The following is a 22242-nucleotide window of genomic DNA, read 5'->3' on the forward strand; positions in this document are numbered from 1 at the left end:
TTGAAGGAAATCCAGATGTACGCCTGCGTGGATGCAATGCCCATGGCTCCTCGGCCCCTTGGAGAGGCTCCAGGTTCCAGGGCAGGTTGGGGGCTGTTTTACAGCACATGGCCTGCACAGAGTCCACACCCACTGAGGGGCAGAGGCTTTTCCCATGGCCCCTACACCCAGCTCATCCCAACTGCTTCCCCCACCATGCTCCCCTCCGCAGAGGGAGCCGAGGGCGCTGGGGGACAGAGTCTGGGTCAAGGAGAGAATAGCGGGGAGACACTGTAGGCTCTGGGGGCCCACACACTGTGGGGACACCCGGCCCCTCTTAGACCCCTCCCCGTCCTCCGCTTCAGTTCTCTGGTTTCCTCTTTTGGCTACTGGGCCCCTGGCATTCTAGGACTCCCTTCCAGTCTCTAGGGGAAAGACCCACAGCCTTTCCAGAAGGAAGACTCCACTTTCCACAGTGGGGAGATGATGGGCCGACGGACCCACAAAACACTGTATCCTGTGAAGGGTCCCGGCCTCTGGGCTCCAGAAGCAGAGCTGGTCCGTGCACAGCCCCCCACCCACCCTGCCCAGACCGGCAGGCTGGCATCCAAAGTTATTTGCCTTTGGAGGGCCCAGGAAGCCAGAAAACAAACATCCGGAGTTTCTGGAACTTCTACTCTCCCTCCTCAGATCCCAAGGATCCGGGAGCCACCACGTGTACACACACACACACACACACACACACACACACACACACACTGCATAGGACTAAGTAAACACAGGTGCCTTCAAGATCTCGGGGTGGGGGTGGAGGGCAGCGGTGCATCTGTGGGGCGGACAAGCCGGGGTGCTGCCCGCCTTCCACAGGACCCTGTGTGCTATTCAAAATATGCCTGCTCTTTAGAGTGAAATTTACAACCAACTTTGTGGGGCATCTAGGATCACACTCATCAAGACCGACTGTCTCTCTCCCCGCAGGACACGCCTCCTGTGCTGGTGACAGCAGCGACTGACCTGTTTGACCCACTGGCTGTCCCTCACAGTGTGTCCCCATGGGCCAGCATGTGACCACCGCAGAGTCTGCCTTATGAGTCACTAGAAGACTGTCTGGGTGGAAATATCTGGGAGACTGTATGCATGAATGTGGGTGAGCACCCCCCACCCCGTGTCCTGGTCCATGCATGAGCCATCTGCGTGTGAGTGTGTGCAGCGTGCAAAGGACCTTTGGAGGGCCCTAGTTCGGGTACCTGGTGTGCCCAAACAAATGAGTGGGAGGGCTCTGCTTCTCTTCTCCTCCCTGTGAAGGGGACTCTCTGCCAACAGCCTCACCCAGACCCAGGCTCACACTCCTTCCCTGCCACATACTACCCCGGGGGGACACTGGCACTTTGCTGGCCTCAGTGTCTGCATCTCTATCATGGGACTTTCCTCCCACTGTTCCTGAGAAGATTCCACAGAGCCCTGGACCTACTGCCCAAGCTGGCTGCCAGGAGGGCCGCTGGACACCTTTGAGCAAGTTGGAAAGAGGGGCTCCCACCTTTCTGGGCAGAGGGAGCCCTGCAGAGGCAAGGTTTGGTAAGGGAGGGAAACCTGGGTTTTTGCCGCCCCTGCTCCTCTGCCTGAGGCCCTGTGCAAAACACAATGTGTGTGTGTGTGTGTGTGTGTGTGTGTGTGTGTGTGTGACCATGTGGTGGGTTCAAGATGCATGCGTGGAGGCACCAGGCTCTACAAGTAACCAAGAAATGGCGATTGCCTTTCTTTCTGCCCCGCCTCCAGGTATACCTCCTGGCACCAAGAGCATCCTTGGCTCTGAATTTTCAGTGGGCATGTTCCAGGTGAGACTCTGTGTGTGTGTGTGTGTGTAAATTTATGAAGCACATTAGTTTCCCCCTCAAACACGTTTCGTCTCAGGACAAAATTGCCTCCACGGCAGCAGCGCTCTTCCTGATTCTTCCAGGTGTGGACCGTGGCCCTGTCCTTCTCTCCGACCCCTCCCTGCCTCTGGAGCTGCACCCCTGAGCACGTGCTGCCCCTTTTGGTCTCAGAGGGGCTGTCGTTCTGGTGAGTGCGTGCCTCTTGGGCATTGTCATTCACCTTCCAGGCCTATGGTTTGGCCCATCATTTGAAAGTCGAGCTAGGGGGCTGCGTTTAGTTCTGGGCCCAATGGGTGGGTGTTGTAGGAGGTCTCAGGAGCCTCACGGGTCTCTATCAGACCTGTGAGCCTGACCTTTTCTGTGAGTGTGAGCTGTGTTCCACCTTTTTTCTCCCACTCCCTCCAGTGCCTCCTCCCCTTGAGGTCCCTTTCAGAGGGGTCAACTGCGGTAGCTGGGCACCACCTAGTTCCTCCAGTCTCAGGGCCAAAGAGACTTTGAGATCCCGCTACTGCTTCCCAACTTCCCGAGGAGCTACTCTTGGCCTGTCCTCCAGCCCTTTCTCCCTGAGGCCCTTCTTCCACAGAAGCCACGAGGGGAACTGACCAGAGCAGGGATACAGACGCCAGCCAGGCTGACCATAGGCTCAGGGACACACCCCACCACCACTCCCTGACACCCAACCCAATTTCCATTGTCAGAGGTCCAGATCAGAGCAGGGGCACAAGTGAGCCTGGACAGTCAGGTCTCTTCTCCAGGCCTCTGCAGCTGGGGTTGGGTGTAGCTTCGGGCCCTAGTGACTCCCGAATGGAGCCCAAAGATGCAGGTGAGGGTCCTGGGAGACCAGCACAGAGAGGCTTGCTAGTCTGGATGTCCTACCCAGCCTGGCCTCCCACCATGGCCAGATCCCCTGCTGGTGTGATTAACCAAATTATGGGGTTTTTTTCTTGAGCAAATTGCATCGGTCTAATTGAATGAGACTGCAGGAGCCCGAGCTGGAGGCTGACAGTGGGTGAGGGCGGCAGGAGCCAGAGGAGGGCGGGCTGTGGGAGCAAAGGGGGCTGGTGTGTGTGGGCGGGGGAGGGGCGATGGCAGCACCAACAGCACTGCGGAGGGCAGAGAGAAGGGGCTGTGAAGACCATGTCATGACTCATTCCATAAATCCTCCCTGGGCACCACACATTGCCTACGTAACCCCTAGGGAGCAATGCCTATGGGACTAGCGCTTACCAAGTACCAGGGAATGGGTTCCCTTAACCAGCGCTGTGTCCAGCGAGCCCCCGACAGTGGAGGAAAGGAGGGCTTAGGGAAGGAAAAGGCCCAAATGTCAGCGTCCAGGTCCTAACTCAGGGCTTGCTGACACCACAGCCTTCGTACCTGCAGCCGCCTGCTCCAGAGCCCTCACCCTGCCTCCAGAAAGCCTGCCTGGATTGTTCAGAGAAAGGGGTGGGGGCAGGCCCCATTTCTGTCTATCCGCCCTATGATGTGGTCAGTGTCTGAGGCCAGGGCTCATCTAGCTTGGGTCACCTACATGCCCATCTCCCAGGGCTCACACTATCCGTAACTGTCACTCCACCCACTCTCTGACCCAAGGACAACGGGCTGGGGCGCCCAGTCATCTTACTGTGTCCATGGTGACACCCATCCCGAGTGTCTCGGGCCCCAGGGTCACCACCACCCCGCCCCACCCTTGCCGTCACGCCCCAGTTGCCGGGTGTCCCTAGTGTGGCCCTACGTGCTGGCTCCGAGTCACACGCCCGCGGGCGGGGTGGGAGCTCTGTGTCACAATGTCCTGCTCCAGACTTGTCAGGACTTATTGCAGGGCTTGGGGAAATACACCACGCCTGGGATCCGCTTTATCAGACATCGGTCTGTCGGCAAAGCACATGGGGGGGAGAGGGTGACTGGTGGCGCATGCGAGGTCACATCTCGCCTAGCGCTGAGTCTTGGTGATGGGCATTATATTACATGAGTCTCCCTATGATGGTGTGTGTTTGAAATCCTCCAGCGTTCATCCATCTCTCTTGGAACCCCACTCCCCGCCAACACCGCCAAGCTTCTCTCAGATCAGGCCTGGGCTTCCAGCCCCGCCCTGTTTCCAAATGGTGCTGGTCACTCAGGCTCTTCCCTGGCCCCCTCCTCTGGCTCTCCTCACCACACAGCAGCCGTCCCTGCCCGCCTGCCCCCTCGAACCCCTCCCCCTGGTCACCCCGCCTCTGTCTCTGCAGCTGCCCATCACCTCCCTGACCTCCCCACAGTGGGTGGTGTGTTCTGGGCTCAGACCTCTTCTTTGACACGCTCTCTCAGGGTCATCCCGGCCAGTCCCCAGCGATAGTCACCACCCATGACCGATGACTCCCAACACCCCAGCTGGGCCTCTGCAGCCTGCGGACATGTCTGCCTGGATGCTGGACTCTAGGCATCCCCAAATGGTCTCTGCAGCACTACCTCCAGTAGGAAGGTGGATCCCAGTGGCATCTCCACCTCCGTTACTAGGTTTTCCAAGCCAGAAACCCAGGAGCCAGCCTCAGTTTCCCCCTTCCTTCTGACTCTCCAACAAGTCCCGTCCTGAAAATCTCCCAAGCCTGCCCCTTTCTCTCTGCCTCCTCTGCCAACCCTCTGTCCAGGCACTGCCACCCCATCGCCTGCTTGGGCAGCTGCAGTTGCCTCAACCCGTCTCTTTGGCATCTCTTGGTCCCCTCGTCATTCTTCAAAGCCAGTATTTGGGCTGTGTCACTTCCCTGCCTCAAAAAACCTTCGACATCTTTCCATGACACTGTCACACGGTGTCACAGGCTCACACCTAACAGAGTCACATGACATCCCACACTCACTGCCAGACTCAGGGTCTCCCAGCACCCCACAGGCTTCCTCGTGCACTTGACGTGACTCCACATCATACCCTGGGTTGTACACTCAGCCTCTGTCTGGTCCGGCTCAGTGCCAGCTACTCGGGCCACAGCCTCATTGCCACGACTGCCAAGTCCCACGTCCATGCCCACGCTGACATCTTCCATTCTCCTGGTGTTGCCTCGCAGGGATCTCTGGTGGGGCAGTGGTCTACCCGCTGTGCTGCCAACCACAAGACTGGAGGTTCAAAGCCCCCAGTCTCTCCATGGGAGAAAGATGAGGCTCTCATCGACTCCCGTAAAGTATCAGACACCCAAAGGGACAGCAGCCCTGCTCTGTGTTGGAGGGTCTCTGAGTCAGAACGGATTCCGTGGAAGGGAGTTTGGTTTGGAGTGTCAACTGGGCGCAGTCACCATGATACTCGTTGCCATGCAACATACACTCGGTGGCAAACAGTCTGCCAGCACACACACAGCGTCTCTGCCTTGAGGGCTCCCACGGCACACAGGGCCACACACCTGGTCCCTCACACTCAGCTTCCCCCCACCCCCCAGGGTTCACCAGGGTTCATCCACTCTTGTGATTACGGTGACATACCTGGTATCTTCAGACCACATCACAAGCAAGGTGTCACCCATCATCCCCCCAGTCACCCTCAGCATCGCCCAGGCTCACAGCCCCCCTTTGCCGGGCACCAGAGCTGCTGCCCCATGTCAAAGCTGCTTCCTGTTGTTGTGCTCCGAGCCTTCGCCACTGTGTGTTCCCTTAAGGGTTTCCTGTTGTCAGGGCTAGTCAGGGCCAGCCCAGCTGCGGGACACGGCCCAAAGCCCAAGAGGGGACCAACAGGAACCTGGGGACCCCACCCCAAATTTTGGATGGGCTCATGGTATTTTCCACCCTCCTCCCCGATTCAATCACTTTGGGTCCCTCCTGAGCCTGAGCTTGTGCTGGCCCCACGGAAGGGACAGGGGAGGGGACCTCTAGACCCTGCTCACCCCGTGTGCTCAGCCTGTGCTCCCCGGAGGGGTCTGTCAAGCAGGCAGCCTGGGAGAATCAACTACACTATCTCAGCAGCTGAGGGTCAAGGTCAACCAGATGGTGGCCCATCCAAGGGGCTCCGTCTGAAGCAGCTGAGAGCCCAAGGGGGAGAGGACAAGGGGTCAGGGGGTTCAAGAACTTCCCAGAGGAAGTCAGCTGAACACTGGGGAAATGAAGACTTTCACTCTAAGAGGAGGCCCTGGGAGGCACAGATGATTGAGCACCTGGCTGCTAAGTGAAAGGTCGGCAGTTCGAACCACCCCCCAGAAGGGTCTCGGAAAAAAAGGCCTGGCCATTCTCTTCCAAAAGGCCACAACCTGGAAAACCCCATGGGGTGCAGTTCTACTCTAGAACACACGGGTCTCCATGAATCAGAACTGACTCCACGTCAACCATTCTTAAGGGGCAGCCCAGATGGGTGCTCCCTGCAGGAGCAGAGGCTCTGAGGCTGGAGGAGGCCAGGTGAACAGTGTGCAGAAAGCAACGAGAAAGTCAGGGAAATGACTTTGTAGACTGACTGGGTGGCGCTGGCCCACTGCCCCACAGATTGACCCCCCACAGCTGCCAAGCCCCCTAGCCTCCTGCCCTTACTGGGGCCACAGGAAGGACACATGGGGACCAGCACACATGCTCTCCACACGGCCCCAGATAAATATTTCCCGGGAAACGGAACTTGTTCTCTCTGTGTTTACAGCCAAGGGCCAGGCAGGGCCGGTGGGGGAGGTGCCAGCCGGAGGAACCTGTCCCCAGACCATGGGTGTCGAGCAGGGCCTCTCGGGCCTGCTGCAGACCACAGAGAGGGCCCACTCCTTGAGCCTAGGCCTGTCTCAGCACATGCCTTTGCTGGGAGTTTGAGTCTCTGGGCTTGCTACCTCCTTCCTCAGATCAAGCCTCTATGCTGGCAGGGGTGCTTGCCCATCTCTGGCTTGTCCTCTGTCAGTCAGAGGGTGGGGGCGGACAGATGGACAGGCAGACAAGCAGAGACAGACTGAGAGGCAGCTGACACTGCCTCTGTGGCCCAGGTCCTCGCACAGCCCAGGCCTGTGAGCCTTAACAGGTGGGCACAGACAGATGGCAAGGCCTCAGGGCCCCATGGACGCCAGATGCCATGGTCAGCCAACTTGTTGGTGGCGGCTCCCTTGGGGCTCCAGGGCATCACCAATGCCACACATTCCAGATAGGCTGCTGATGTTCAGAGCCCAGGGGGATGTGGGCACATCTGCCAATCAGGGGTGCTCACTCAAGAATTTTACACAGGGGCCTGAAACGTACTGCCAGCCCAGCCCGGCACTCCCTACTGTGGAACCTGGGCTCCACTTTTGGGGGAGCCAGGCCCCCACCCCAGAGACCCAGATCACCCTGCCTATGTGCCCTGCACCAGCCTCTCCTTCTGCCTGCAAAGCACTTCTCCACCTGCCGGCAACCCATCCTAGCCAACCACCTGGCTCCAAATGGACCTGCTTTATCTTCCATTGATGGCCTCAGCCTTGCACCAGACCCTAAGACTTAACCTTCCTCAACCCAGGACCTGAGGGCAGAGAAGATTCCGAGCCAACCCCTGTGGTTCTCCCTGCAGTCCTTTCCACAGTGGTCCCTCTGCCGTTCCCCGCCCTGGGCTAGGCCTTGCTCCCCTCAGCTGATTTGAGGGGCCTCTCTGACTGCTCCACTCAATGGACTGTCCCTCTCATGCAGTCAGTAGTCCTCCCTCCAACCTCTCCCTCCATCCTTCAACTTTCCAAGACCACCACCTCCTCCTCCTCCTCCTCCTCCTCCTCCTCCTCCTCCTCCTCCTCCTCCTCCTCTTCCAGGAAGTCATCGAGACTGTCTCGGAGCAGCAACTCCCCCATCTCAGAACCCCTCCAGCTCTTACCCACGTGCCATCTCATTCAAGATGCAATTATGGAGCGCCAGGCCTCACATGGGCCCAGGAGAAACAAGAGAGATCCCCTCTTTGGTCCCTGCCTTCCAGGTTTCACAACCATGTGGGAAAGGAAGCCATGAGCCCTCCAGGTGAAGGGTTACCCAGCCTTAAGCTCAGGGAGGCGGGGGGCAGTGAGCTTCCTGAAAAGGAGGACACTGGCTTGACCTGAGACAGAAGGAGCCATCCGGGAGGACTTCCCAGAGGAGAGGGCGTTGCCTCTGGGCCCTGGAAAGACCATAGGGAAAATCAAGGGGCCAGCATGTGCGTCCTGAGGAGAGTGGGTGCTTCCATATATCTGGCGGAGAGATGGGCTTGAGGCAGCCCAGCCAGCAGGCAGGGCCAGGAAGGGGAGCAATAGGAACCACGCTGAGCAGTCCCTTTGGGGGCTTAGCGTGAATGCCTGTGGCTTTGAGCACGTTGGCCTTCTAGCCCCAAGCCCCAGTTAGGGCTCCCGACCTTGCAGCACAGAGAGGGCATCAACCTGATGCGCCCAGCTCACCAACCTGGCTTTGGAGAGGGTGAGGGAGCATGCATCGCCTGGCCCTGCCGGGAGGACCCAGGCTGAGCAGGGAGAGCCTCTCCCGTAGGTTGGCACAGGGGCCGGGGAGCCATCCCAAGAGGATGTGTTGAACAGATGCCTGCGAGATGGGGTTGGGCACTGGCAGCCTGTGGCTCTCCCAGTGCCAGGAGAATGTGCCGTGCTCAGAGAGCCTCCATTAACCCTGCCCCGGCTCTGCGGGGCACTGTCTCCTAAAAGCACCGCCTAGGCCTGGAGAGAGGCAGAGGGTGTCGACTGTCTGCAAATGTGGGACTTGGAACCACATTGATCGGATGCCCTACAGCCGTCTGGTCTCCCTGGAATCCACCCATCACAGGAGGGCTTCCCTCTCCCCCTCCAGTCCAAGCTCCATCCCAGGCTCCTCACTCTCCCCTGCCCTGCCTTCTTAACTCTGGGGGTCCTAAAGGCAGCTCAAGAGGCTGAGCAGGAACTTAGGCACTTAAGAAGAATGTAGGGACTGAATCCAGAAGTAAAATAGGCTGTACAAGGAAGCAAGGCAGGCAACCTCCGGGGTGGGGGTGGGGTGGAGGAGAGGGTAGTTGGAGGGTGTTCAGGGGGGTGCAAAATGGGATGAGAAGACAGAACTAAGAGGGCTCCTGGCCCAAAATCCTTATCTGAGGACGGAGGCAGCGGGCCCCAGACCAAGGAAAGGTAGGGAAGACACGTGACAGAGCCTTTGCGGCTGAGGCAGACAGGGTCCAGGGGCCTTGGCTGGGATACAGGGCAGGACTTGAACCCGTAGAAGACAGGGAGGGGTCCCGGGCAGAGGGATCTGTGCCCAGAGGCCTGGTTCCTTCCTGTGGGCCCAGCTCTCACCACCCAGGGGGTCTCGGCCCCCTCTTCTGGTGACTTCCTGGGAGGATGACAAATCCCTGTCTTCCCTGGCGGGTGGCAGCGGCTGCTGAGACACTGCAGGCTCCCAGGAACACCATCTGTCCCTAGCTCTGGGGGGAGCCCCGCCCCATGGGGAATGCCATGGCAATAAATAAATTAACAATGACTTTTTGGCCCTCCTCTCCGCTCTTGCTCCCCATTCCCTGGACCGACATTCCAGCATGGAACCATGCTGAGCCCTCCACAAGACAGGCCCCAGCTCACCTAAGAGCACCCAAAGAGAGGCCTGGGAACAGGACACATCTGGGCTCTTGTGTCAGCTCTGCCCCTGGCTCACTCGCTCCCTAGGGGACCCTGCTGGGCCACCAAAGATGGAGCCTGACCAGTGGTCCTGGAGTCAGGGCAAACGACACTCCTCTGTGCACAGGGTTTACAAGGCTGTGACGTTGTTGTGGAAGCAGGTTGTCAGACCTTTCTTCCAAGGCATCCCTGGGTAAACTCAAGCCCCAGCCCTTTCCATGGTTAGCAGCAAGTTTCACGAGTTGTACCGGCCTGGGCCTCAAACTCCCTACTTGTAAAAGGAGAAGAGGAATACTCCAACCTCCCACTTGTGCCTCCTCAAAGCACATCTGAGCTTTCCTATGAGGCACCTCAAAGGCATGACCAGAGCCAAGAGAATGCACACACTGACCCCTGGACCCTGGACATCACTGGAAGCGGATGGGCACTGTCCCCAAGGAGCTCACAGCTTAGAGAGGAGGACAAGTGACACCCATGCAGTGGCATGACGGTTAGTCGCACAGCGCAGTGGGTGACAGACAGCAGAATGCCCCCAAGGCCTGGCGGTCAAGGCAGGAGAGCTCAGAGGAGGGAGAGCGAGCAAGCCTAGGTCTGGGGGCTGTGGTCAGGTAGGGCAGGCTTCCGGGAGGAGGGGAGGCTAGAGCTGAGCCCAGAAAGACGGGCGCAACTTATAAGGGCGGGGCTAATGAAAGGCTGGCAAGGACGCAGGGGGCGGGGCAAATGGGAGGCAGGAATGGATGAAGGGGCACTGGGCCAATGGGAGGCTGGAATGGATGGGGGAGGGGCCGGTGGAGGCCCGAATGGATGGAGTGGCGCAGTGTTGCCAGCAGAGGAACTTTGAGCAGGGGCGTGGTTAGTTGTAGTTGTGTGTTAGGACTGAACCTCAGCGTGAAGGTACCTGACAGCAGGCAGCCAACAAGTGGTCCAGGGGAGCGCTGGTCAGGGAGGCAGTGGGGATGAGGAGCGGGAGAGCCAGCCTAGAAATCCTTAGGGCAGAATCAACCTGGAGAGGTTGCGCCTTGGTGGGAGCATGGAGGAGTCTGAAGTGAGTGACTCCTGGGTGAACTGGGAGAGAAGGGGTCCTCAGTCTGAAGCCCAGGGTGGGAGGAGATGGTCTCTGTGTGGGTAAGCCTAGGTTGGAGGGGGTGGGACGCGGCTCCAGCCTCCTGATCCTCCCAGGGGTGGGGGCGCTGCTCAGACTGACCACCAGCCTGTGCCCCCGCTCACCCCCAAGTCCACCCGCTCCTCCCTTCGCTGAGCTCTCACCTCCAGTTGGTCGTCTCTACTCCCTGGGGGCGCTGTCTCCTGCGGAAGGGAGTCCCGGCCAGCTGCGAAGACAAGAAGGCCAGGGGCTGAGGCCTGCTGGCTCATCTACCCTCCTCGCCAGCCTACCCGCCCTCCAGCGAGTGCCCAGCGAGCCCTGTGGCAGCCTCCACCACCTGAGAGTCTGGCCTGTGTGGACCTGAGCTCACATCCCAGGCTCACTCTTGCCCCTTGCTCCCTGTGGCCACCTCTGGGCCTGGCATGCTCTTCGTCCCCAGAGCCATGTTCTCTCTTCTCTTCAGCCTGGGGCACCTGGGGAGTGGACATGACCACATCTTTAGCCCTCTGCCACTTCTGTTTCTCCCCAGAAATGTTTGCTACCACCACCACCACCACCTCATTTCCCTGTCTCTGAAATGGGCACTTTCAATGTCCACCTCTCACAGTCCCCAAGTCTCCACCATGGGACAGAGACAGTTAAAGGGCTCCCAGCCCAGGAGTCTGGGACTCCCAAGTGAAGGTGACCACCACCAGCCTCAGCCTGTCTAGAGGCCCCTCCAGCCTGTGTCCAAGGAACCTGGTGTCCCAACAGCGGTGGACACGGCCACTGCTCGAAAGGTCGGGGGCTGATCACACCCAGGACAAACACCAGGCCATCTGTTTCCCTGAAGAATAGTGCTGCCCTTAGGGGGCAGCTCGACTCTGCCACCTGGAGTTGCCATTCCCGGGAACCAGGCGCTAGCTGGCACCTTGAAACATGACAACCCGTGTCCCCACCTCTTCCTGCAGCCCCAGGCCTCCCTTCGTGGCTGGCTGGTTCTCCCACAGCTCCACCACCCAAACAGGCTTTCGAACCCCCGACCTGTCTGAGCGGCACTGCCCCTCCCCATCCCCACTTGACGCATGGACCCAGGCTTCAGGCAGGCGGTGGGATATTCTGAGCCTGGCTTCGTTCCCGTCAGCTGCTGGCCACCATGCCAGCCTGGCGCGGGCGCAGGGGCTGATTTGATTTGGCAGCTTCGGAAGCTGGTGGTGGGGATGGGGTGGGGGAGGGAGATGAGACACCCATCAGTGCTAGGAAATAAACAGCCGCAGGCTCTCGGCAAACTGGGGGCAGGGCGAAGGCTGGTATGGGGGAAGCATCCATGTGCCCTGCCTGGTACCGCCCCCCTCACCAGGAGCTGGATGACTGCTGGAATCTGTGACTCTCTTCAGCTGACCATAAGTAGCAGGAGCCCATACCTGGGGTGTGAATGCAGGTGGGATGGGGTGGCTGTGACAACGTGTCTGTTGTTCCCTGAGGATCCCCCGAGTCAGCCGGGCCTGTCCCTGGCCTGTGTACCACCCAGAATGTTAACCAGGGCAATGGTGTAGGGGTGGCCATCTCCCAGGGTGACTGTGCCGCATGGCAGGCTTCTATGAGGGTGGGTTTCGCCCCAGGGTGTGCCTCGGCGTGGCCCCAGCACGCAAGCTCTGCTCTGTTCCTTCCCTCTGTGAGATGACCCTGCTGACCCGGTCATGTCCGGCAGAGGAAATGACGAGGACCCTGATAAGTAGCTGACCCCAGGACCTGTGCCTTTGTCCACATGCCCTGAGCCTTCCTTTCTACCTCCACCCCTGACTGTCCACCCACTGAACCCCAGGGACAGTGCCCTCCCTGTCCCCTGAGAGAAGCCAGTGCTAGTTTCAAGTCATTCTCCAGCCCTCGGCTCCCTGGGGCAGGTCCTGTCATAGCCCTACAGGTCCCCCTCCTTCGTTTCCCTCCACCCAGCTTCACGCCTGGAGAGGATGAGGGGACACTAAGCTGAGCCTTCAAGTGCCTCCATAACGGCCCCCTGCCAGCCTCAGTGTTTACCATCCTCCTTGTGCCCCCTTGGCCAGAGAAAAGCAACTCATCCTTCCCAGAGGCCCTGGGAATCGGCATTACCCCAGCAATATGCTGCAGCACCCAAGGGACCAGGGTGCCACAACCTCCAGTGGAGAGTCACCCAGACTGCAACTCGAGAGTCAGGGGTCGTGCACTGAGAAGGTGGGGAGTAGAGGTCAGAAACTGGCATCCTGGTCCTCAGGCTGCGTGCCCAGACACCAGACAGAGGTCAGGGTGAGGTGGAGCCTGCTTTGGGGAAAAGGCAGTGTCTCTCATCTGTCACCACCTCCCTCCCCATTGTCCCACCAGTCCCTGGAGACCTGTGAGCCTCCCACACCCAGGCACAGGAAGCTGAGCCCCTCCTGAAGCCAGCGGGAGCCTCGGCTCACAGAGCCCAGTTGTCACAAAGGGGTTGGTGGGACAGAGAAGGCCCACAGAGCCTTCTTCTGCAGATCTTCTGGGGAGCTTCCTGGAGGAGGCATGTGGCACCTCACAGGAAGTGGATGGGGATCAGGCCAGGATGCTAGAGGAGGGCCCTGTGTGGGGCCAGGTCCTCGTCTGGGACGGCATGTGCTCACGTGTGTCCTGGCACATCTGTGTGTGTCTGTGTGTGCATGAGTCCACATCAGAAATTGGGCCTGAGTGCTGGTGTGGGTCTCAATGAAGAAGAGAAGTGTCTGGGCCAAGAAGGGGGCATGGGGAAGAGGAGGGACTGGGGACCTGTGCTCAGTAAGAGCTTGGCCTTGACCATCAGTCCTCAAGCCCCAGCCGCCTGACACTGAGGGCTGTGTGCTGCCTGGACCCTAGCTTTGGACAGCAGCCTCCTGCTCTCTGGGAGGCTTTCCCCCATGTGTGGGACAAAATGGTTGGACTCCCTCCTGGGGCGACACCCAGGGTTAAACACTACACTGCTAGATGAAAGGTTGACAGGCAGAACCCACGCCCAGACCCCTGGAACACTAGGCCTGGGGATCGGCTTCCAAAAGGTCACGGCCTTGAAAACCCTGTGGAGCAGTTCCATCTGCACACTGAATGCTGCCCTGACGGAGAATGAACTCAAGGCCAAGGGCTCACGACCACCGATCGCCTAGGGTCTACCGATGGGTTAGTGCTCCAGAGAGACTCACGCCCAAAGACAGACTGAGGTGGAGGCTTCCAGGGAAGGGGAGACACCCCCCAGGAGGAGGGGGAGGAGAACCCCCGTGAAGGCATGCTGTGGGTTGAGCAGCTGGCAGGGTGGGGGGAGGCCCCTGCTGGAGACCCTATCCTGGGGCCAAGGCAGGATGTGGTAGACAATGGAGCCTTGTGGATGACAGGGAGCAGCTGTCACCTTCCACCCGCCTCCCTCCCTGTCTGCATAAGGAGAAAATGAGGTGTGGTGGACAGGGACTCCGCCTCCCTGTCTCTTCCAGAGACTGTGGACCGAATGAAGCATCAGGACAGGGACGCGGGAAGTCTGGGTTAAGCCTTGTAGGGCTGTGGGAGCCAGGCCAGCTCTCAGCCTCCATGACCCTCCCCTCCCCCCTCCCCCTGCCTCCCCACCTCCTGCTGGGAAGCCCTGGGTCCGGGCAGCTGAGCTCTCTGCTGCGAGGGGTCCCTTAAGAAGCTGGGTTCCTCCTTGAGCCTGGACATTCTCTCCCCAGCCCTGACCTGGGTGCTGAGGGAGGAACAGAAGCCAGCAGGCAGTGAGCGACTCAACAGGTGGAGAGATGTAGCAGACCGGGCCACAGGGGAGGGCTCATCAGTTGCCAGTTCTTCCAGCTACCCTGGCCTGGGACCCCCTTTTCCTTGACAGCTCCCTCCAGGGTGAGAGCCTGCACTTTGGAGGGGGCAGCTACTGCCCGCCACTGCCACTCAGGCTGCCCTGACCTCTGCCCTCATTGTAGGACTTTGTGCTCGGGGCGCTCACAGGCAGGGGGCTGTGCGTTTCCATGTCTGTGTCCAGGAAGTGATCATGTCCTGTTTTGCCCTTCAGGCCGGGGCTGCCGGGGAAGGGTGGAGGGGCAGGCCTCGCCTTCCTCCAATGTCTGTCCAGAGACTTTTAAGGGACTGAGAGTAAAAGATACCAATGGGCTTCTCTCTTTCTGCTACAATCTGAAATGGCTGAGAGACGGAAGCAGGAGGAGGATGGAAATGACCCTTGGCCTTACATACGTAGGAAGGTTTTCAGGAGCAAAACTCACAGACTAATTCTGCCAGGGTGAGAAAGATAGCCATGTGACGCAGGTTGAAAGGGTCCCGGCCCCCCACCTAACGCAAACCCCTCCTTCTCCTCCCTTACTGGGAGTGTGCAGGCCACCCGACATCCCAAGCTATCCGTCTCCATTGCTTCTTGTTATGTTTTTAATAACTGAGCATTGACGTTAACAAGGCAGGTGGCTGCAGCTCTTCCCAGCAGCCCCATTTAGAATCATTGAATCATCAAATCATCAAATCCTACAGTCGTGGATTCACAGACTGTCCGAGTCTCTGGCTCGTGGAGTGGTTGAATCTGAAAAGTCCCAGGATGTTGGAAGTCAGACGCCACGCACCCATGAGGCACTGGCTGGAATCTAAGAGTATCCGAAGGCTAGATTCGCAGGTTCACCCCAGCGAGACCGCCCTGACTGCTCCCCATTCTCACACATTCCTAGAGCTGGAACTTGCTCATTGCTCAAGTTCCTCCTTTTACAGGCGAGAAGACACACACACACACATGCCTGCCGAAAATGTCCTTGTGTAAGATGACTACAGAATGGGGAGCCAAGCAGTGTCCAAGCCAGAGATTGAAAGATGGGGCCTCAACAGTCTGATGTTGCGGAAATGACACAACTAGTCAATTCTGAAACAGCGGTATTAATTTGGGATGTCATTCCTCTTTCTGCTTTGCTCACTTACCCACCCACCCCTTGCTCTCCCTCCAGCCTGCCCCCAACTCTTCCTGCTTCCTTCCCCACCAACCCCACCCTGGACCCTGTAGTCCATACCTAAAGCCCCTCACCCTCAGATCTGCAACTTCTTCACCCTTTCCATCGCCCTTTGCTGTACCCCTGTCCCTGCCCAAAATAAAGTCCAGCCCAGCTAGAGTGGTACACAAGGCCAGTTCTGTCAGCTTGGGAGTTGGGGATCAGGAAAAGCAAAATGCCTGCCACCTGAAGCCACCAACCAGAAGTCAGGTCAACCGAAGAAGGGGCCCTGGCCGTTCCTCTCCAGGGAGCTGAACCCAGCAGAAGGGCCCTAAGCCCCCAGGGGCCAACCACATCAGCGGCTTCCAGGACATCAGAGTCAAAGTTGAGGAAAACAGCTGAGACTGACAATTTATATTAGAACGAGCAGGGATGTTCAGCAATTGTATTTTCATAAATTTCCATCTCTACTTGTTTGGGGCTGTGCACATATGTCTTTGGATTTGAATTTTATTAACTCCTATATTTCACAGTTTGCTTTCCTGTTTAAAAATTCCCAACACTCTGCCCAGGGCAGACCCTGCATTCCCTCTGTTCTAGATGAGGATGGAGCAGCCCCCCAACCCTCCCCCCAACAGTGTGGCTTGGGGGCTCCCGTTTCTTCAAAGCTCATGAGCTCCTACACCATCTTCCCAACACCTTCCCAAGCCTAGAGGGCCAGGACTCACACCCAGGCCTCTGGGCTGCAGTTTCTACTCCTCCAGTTTCTGAGCCTCCACCGCACCCTCCTCTACCCGCAGCACCCTGCCCTCTGCATCCTTCAGCCCCTCCCATCTCCAGGCCAGGTCGCAATGAGTCTGGACCAGCCTCCCTGCCCCAGGGAAGCTCCCTAACACACAGGTCTGACCTGTCATCCGCTGTCCTCAACTCTCTCCCAAATCCAGTCCTCATCTCTTGCAGGTGCGGGCAGTGGGTGGGGTGGGGGTGAGGGGGAACCAAATTCCTTAGGATGGCTTTGCTTCCTGTCTGGTGGCCCCAAGTCTCCACACCCACCCTTCTTTCTCCTTCTCCATCCAGAAGTTGCTCCTGGCTCCCCCTTGAACTCTCAGACCAGTGATGCTTCCTCCTGGAAGCTCCACCTCATCCCACCCTCTCACCCAGGGCTGAGCCCCGTCCTTCTGTGCCCCCTGAATTCCTCTCCATCACCAGCCTGACTCCGACCTTCAAGGGTCTCTCCTGTCTGTGCCCATCCCCACCTCACCACCTGCCCTCCCTGGGCCCTGGCACCTCGGTCTGTGCCCCATGGCAGGGGCATGTGTGTTGATGCTCAGGTCTGCCCTCCCTGTTGGACACATTCACATAATGTCCCCACCTATGAGGACCTGGCAGGGCACAGAGTGTGCCTTAGGAGTCAGGCCTGAGAGTAAGCAAAGTTGGTAAGAGTTCCTAAGCTGGGCTGGCTGGGGGAACCCTAGGGGAAGCACCTGGGAGTGTCCCCCATGTGTCAGTCCTGAGACATTCATTAAGGATGGGGCCTCAGAGAGGCTCCAGCATCACCTTAAAGCCACCAAAAAACCCATCTGAGTGGGACCAGAGTGTATGATGGAAGAGGAGTGACCAGTATCCAGGGCCCAGGTATGGCCCTTTGGTAAGCCAGCAGTACATTTAGGGGCAGCTGGTGGTGTAAGTTAGGCATTGGGATGCTAATCTCAAGGTTGGTGGTTCAAACCCACCTGTTGCTCCTTGGGAGAAAATTGAGGCTATCTGCTCCCATAAAGATGAACCGTCTCAGACATGCTAAGGGTCCCTATGGGTTGGAATCCTGACGGCTGTGGGTTTGTTTGTTTTCCTGGAGGAGGTGCCCTTCTGGCTGGTCTGGAGCAGAGAAGGAAGCAGAGATGAATCATTTTGAAGAACATGGTGGGGCAGAGTGCTCTGTCCCTCCTTGTCCTTTACCCCTGGGGGATCAGGAAGGAAGTGGGACAGGGAGGCTGAGGTGGAATGGAGATTCCATCCCCAGCCAGTACAGTGGCCAGGATGGGTATGGAAGGCTTGGCTGGCAGGGAGCGGGTCCCCAGCTGTGGCTGGGAAATGTTTCCTGTCTCTTTGCCAATGGGGTCATTAATAATCATTTACCCGCCGCGGGCAGCACAGAGGCCAGCCAGCGAGCAGCATGCTGCTGGGGCTGGAAGCTGGCCTGGTTGGTAGCCGGCTGGTCCTGCCATCTCACTGCTAGACCTAAGCCAGTCACTTGACCGCTCTCAGACTCTAGAATGCTAGTCAAAGGAGGGTCTGGTGAAGATGTGTCTCACTTTGGCTCTCACCTTCCCTCAAAACTCACTGCTCCTGTGGGTTCCCAAGACCTCAACTCTTTATAGGAGTAGAAAGCCTCATCTTTCTCCCAAGGAGCAGCTGGTGGTTTCGAACTGTTAGCCTTAGATGGTGACAAGGGGGCTGGCAACCCAGCAGGGCAGTTCTGGACATCTAACTATAGGTGTGAGCATTTGGGCTATGCCAAGCCTGGGGCACAGGGGGTGGGGAGTGAGGAGTCCCAAGCTCAACTTCTGAAGAGCTCAAATTCTGGAGCCAGACCCCAACACTCTGAGACCAGCTCTATATACACCAGGGTATAGCCATAGAGAACAGAGGGTCATCTGCCCAGGGCCCGAGAGGTGACAGTGTGCTGGGCCAGAAGGACAGAAGATGGGCGCTCGATGGGGCCTGTAGGTCACCACTACCATCCCAGCACTTCAAACTCTGCCTACCTGGTATAAACACAAACACACACACACACACACACACACACACACACACGGCCGCCCAGTCACTTCCTACTCATAACTCCCCTGTAGGACAGTGAAATGCCCGTGAGGCCCCCCAGATTGTGAATCTGGGCAGAAGTACACTGCCACAGAGAAGGGAGTGGGCTCCACCATAGACCCTGCACTAAGCAGCCCAGCACTTCAGCCACCGTGCAGCAGGGCTTTTACCTGATAGATCAGGAATGCTTCTAAACAGTTTAATGTCCCCCCACCCCAAGGGGGATGAACAGAAAGGTGGGTGAAGGGAGACAGCAGACAGTGTAAGATATGAAAATAACAATAATGTATCATTTACTAAGGGTTCACAAGGGCGGGAGGGAGGGAAAAAAGAGGAGCTGATACCAAGGGCTCAAGTAGAAAGAAAATGCTTTGGAAAGGACATTGGCCACATATGCACAAATGTGATTGATACAATGGATGTATGGATTGTTATAAGAGCTGTAAGAGCCCCTAATAAAATGATATAAATAAATACAATAAATAAACAACTTAATGAGTCAACTTGTTGAGTGAGACACTTGTGAAAGGACTTTGGAATTTGGAAAGAGCTTTCCAAACGATGATGGATGAGGATGAGGGTGAGGAGGAGGAGGATGATGATGATGATGATGGTGATTCCGGCCCAAAACAATGGGATAGGAAAAGATGGCATGGACTTTTGGGAGGGCTGGAGACCCAGAGATGATGACCCCAAACCAGACGTCATTGCTTGGGGAAGAGCTAGCAGCCTTCAAGATTTCTTTTTCCAGTTGGGCCAGAATCTTTCTCAGCCCTCACCCCCAAGTCTGTGTCCACCAGCATTCCCTTTCGAGGTCCAACTCAATCCCACTCACCGCGGAGAAACTTCAGGAGCAGAACGCTGGCTCTAGGTGTCCCAGCCCAGATCCCTGATTGATTCCGCTCCTCTGCCTCCCATCTAGCTGTAAGGAGTCCTGGATCTACTTTACACGAGGCTCTCAAATACCTTCTGGAAGGCTGCCCAGGGTTTCCTGTAACTCCCTTTGGAAGGTATGCACTGTCTCCTCCTACAGAGTGGGCCCTTCCCCAAAGGGGTGATCCTGTGTCCTCTTTCAGGGACAGGTCTCTGTGAGGACAGGGACTAACTTCTCTCCCCTGAACAGGGACCTACAAATTAGAGCTAGACGGGGCCTTCCTGTTTGTCTCTCAGCCCAGAGACCTTCTGCCTCACACCTCACACGGAGCCGGGAAGAGGAGAGGTGAGCAGAAGAAAGTGGGTGCTTATCTGCATAGCACCCCTGAGCTGATGCGAGCCAGGAAGGGACTGGGTCACGGAGACCTCATGGTTGGCAAACTTGCCTAACTCCAAGCACAGCCCAAGTGGCTCCAAGAGGTGCCACCAAGAATACCACCCAAGCCTCGCTGCCTGCTCCGGGACCCCCCACATCTGGGGAGCACTGTGAGGTGACAGTAAACAGAGTGTCCTTGTCACCACATGCATCCTCCCCACACCCCAAGCCCCAACCCAAAATATCGAGGCCAGCTGAGGAAACGAACAAAGGTTACCGGACCGAGACATCGCCTGCCGCCCGTCCAGCGCCTGCTCAGCCGGAAACCCAAGACAAAGGCCTTGGTCCGGGCGAGGATGAAGGGTAAAGGGCAGGGGCAGCCCAGGAGGCTGGGGGGAGGGGGGGCAGGGAGAACGTCACTGGGCTTCTCTGGGGACCAAACTGGGAGGGAAGCAAGGGTAGCAGCCAGGGCTTCCCTGAGTGTACATGCACGTACACACACATACATATATACACACACACCACTCCACAGACATGCACGGGGCCCCAGTTTATCCCATGTACCCCAAACATGACAGTTCATCCTTACCAAACACACTTTACCCACACACCCCCTTACCCCTCCACATGGTCCACAGCCCTCCATACCACCTGATACCCCTACCCTCACCCCCCCACACACACACATCTCAACACACACAGGCATGGTTCACATGGAGAAAAACATCACATAATCCACACCTCATAGCAAAAAGTCACACCGCTCACGCACCCACCCTTCTCCCCCTCACACTCACCTCCCCAGCCACAGACATGCATCCGATTAAATTCAACACACACGCCACGCAGATAGAGAGACTCGTGCAGATACACCCTGCATAAACAGTGTGCACACCTCATGTCCCACCAAAATGCCACATGATTGTGGGCACACGCCACCACTCGGATGGACAACCCTGCCTGCCACTGCCTCCCTGCCATGCACACAGATGCGCATGTCTTTGGTGGGCCAGCTCCTTGCCTTGGGTCCCCCTGGGCTTGGTTGTACCCTTTCTTGCCCAGAGTCCCCAACACAATCACCCCGCAGACACCTCACACACACAGCAACACAGGCAGCCCAGGTGGCAACGCAATGCCTTTGCCCAGCTACCCAGGCTAAGTAAGCACACCTGGACACACACAACTCACCCCTCTCCCCTCTGCCAAGACCTCCAAGACACCCACTAGCTCAAGAGTGGTTCTTCTTGGCTATACATGCTAGCAAGTAACAGGCAAACACACACACTATCCGGCATGCCAGCTACCCCCTGACAGGCATCCAGCCACACATACAAGTTCCTGACTCACACATACTGTTACCACCGTACATGACCAGTGCTGTCTCCCTAGCCACAAGCAGTGTGAACAATGCCAGCCACTCATACTAATCCCCCCAGATAACCCCACCTGTGCTGACACACCCAACCCCACATGACACAACCTACAGAATCACATGCAGGGCACACTCAACACCTGTAGCCCATCCAACACACACACACACACACACACACACACACAGACTCACCCAGCCTGGGACACTGCCTGCCCACCACAGGTGACTGACATCAGGTCACAGCCCACTCCTCCCCTCCCCCAAACCAAGTCCCCAACTGTCCCTCCAGTCAAGACTAGGATGGCCACCGCATGAATCTCTTACACCTCAGGTCCTGGGTACTGCCCACGGGCAGCACATTTCATGTTTAACACCTCCCACTTGAGCCCACTCCATGCCTAGTCTGAGGACACCAGGCAGACAGGTGTTGAGGGTCAAAAGCCTGTCCAAGCCTGCCCCCTCCTCCTTCAAGAGTAGAGGCAGCCGTCAGGGGATGGGTGAGCACAGCGGGCGGACAGAACAGAGATAGAAAGCTAGAGAAATTTGGGAGAGAGACTGAGAGACAGAAGGGGTGGCAATGATGGTGCATGGAGCAAAAGACAGAGAGGCGCTGAGGGGGAAACAGAAGGGAGAGAGCTGTGAGCCCAGAAAGACTTGGGAGCAATCCGAGGAGAAATCCAGACGCCAAAGTGGGCTCATCACACCAGGGAGAAATATGACTAGGGGCTGAGCCCCGAGGGGAGATGTTAGGGAGACGCTTCCTCAGAGACCCGAGAAGGGAAAGGCGAGCAGGGAGAGGAGGGGGGAGGGAGGAGGCTTATCGCACGCACGCTGGGAGAGAGAACCCATGACGTGCGAGCGTTTCGACCTGGGTGAGGACCGCTTGTGCGCATATTTGATGGGGTGGGTCTCAATAGATGATGTGGCTGAGGCTGGGGGATGGGGTTCAGGGACTTGGGGTTGCCTCACAACTCTGATGTGGGGTCCCTATTGAGGGCTAAGGTTTCAAGTATTCTGGATTGCCCTGAGCCCAATATAGATCAGGGCTTTGGTCCGGTCCGGTCACTACTGGTGGGGGGAAGGGGGTTCCAGGCTTTAACGGTGTGGATGGGAAGTTCTGTGACTGGAGCGGGGTCTTCACTATTCGATGGGAGTTCAGTGTCTGGAGTGGGGTCTTCATGATGAGTTAGGGGGTCAAGGGCTCTGGGTGTGGGCTGCTGTCCCAGGACAAGAGTGGGGCCCGGAACTAGGGGAGGGGTCCCCTCCTTGCGGCGGTTTCAGGGGCGTGCGCGACCCGGGCTGTAGGGAGGCCCGGCGCTCGCCCGACACCCCGCTCCTCTTGCCCAGCGCGGGGGGGCCCCCCTACCTGCAGGCTGTCGGCGCATGGCTGCGGCGGCGGCTCGTCCGGCTTGAGGAAGACCTGCTGACCCCGCC

The 22242-nt window shown here is 57.9% G+C and overlaps 1 protein-coding gene across 1 annotated transcript in view; it reads right to left on the reverse strand.

The window, feature by feature from the left end:
* Positions 1-22242, reverse strand: part of PDE2A (phosphodiesterase 2A) — a 99240-nt gene that overhangs the window by 44487 nt on the left and 32511 nt on the right. The window contains exon 2 of the mRNA XM_075548655.1: positions 22175-22241. Coding sequence (XP_075404770.1) covers positions 22175-22241 — 67 coding nt within the window. The remainder of the gene's footprint in view (positions 1-22174; position 22242) is intronic.

This window comes from Tenrec ecaudatus, chromosome 4 (assembly GCF_050624435.1).
Source record: "Tenrec ecaudatus isolate mTenEca1 chromosome 4, mTenEca1.hap1, whole genome shotgun sequence".
Lineage (NCBI taxonomy): Eukaryota > Metazoa > Chordata > Mammalia > Afrosoricida > Tenrecidae > Tenrec > Tenrec ecaudatus.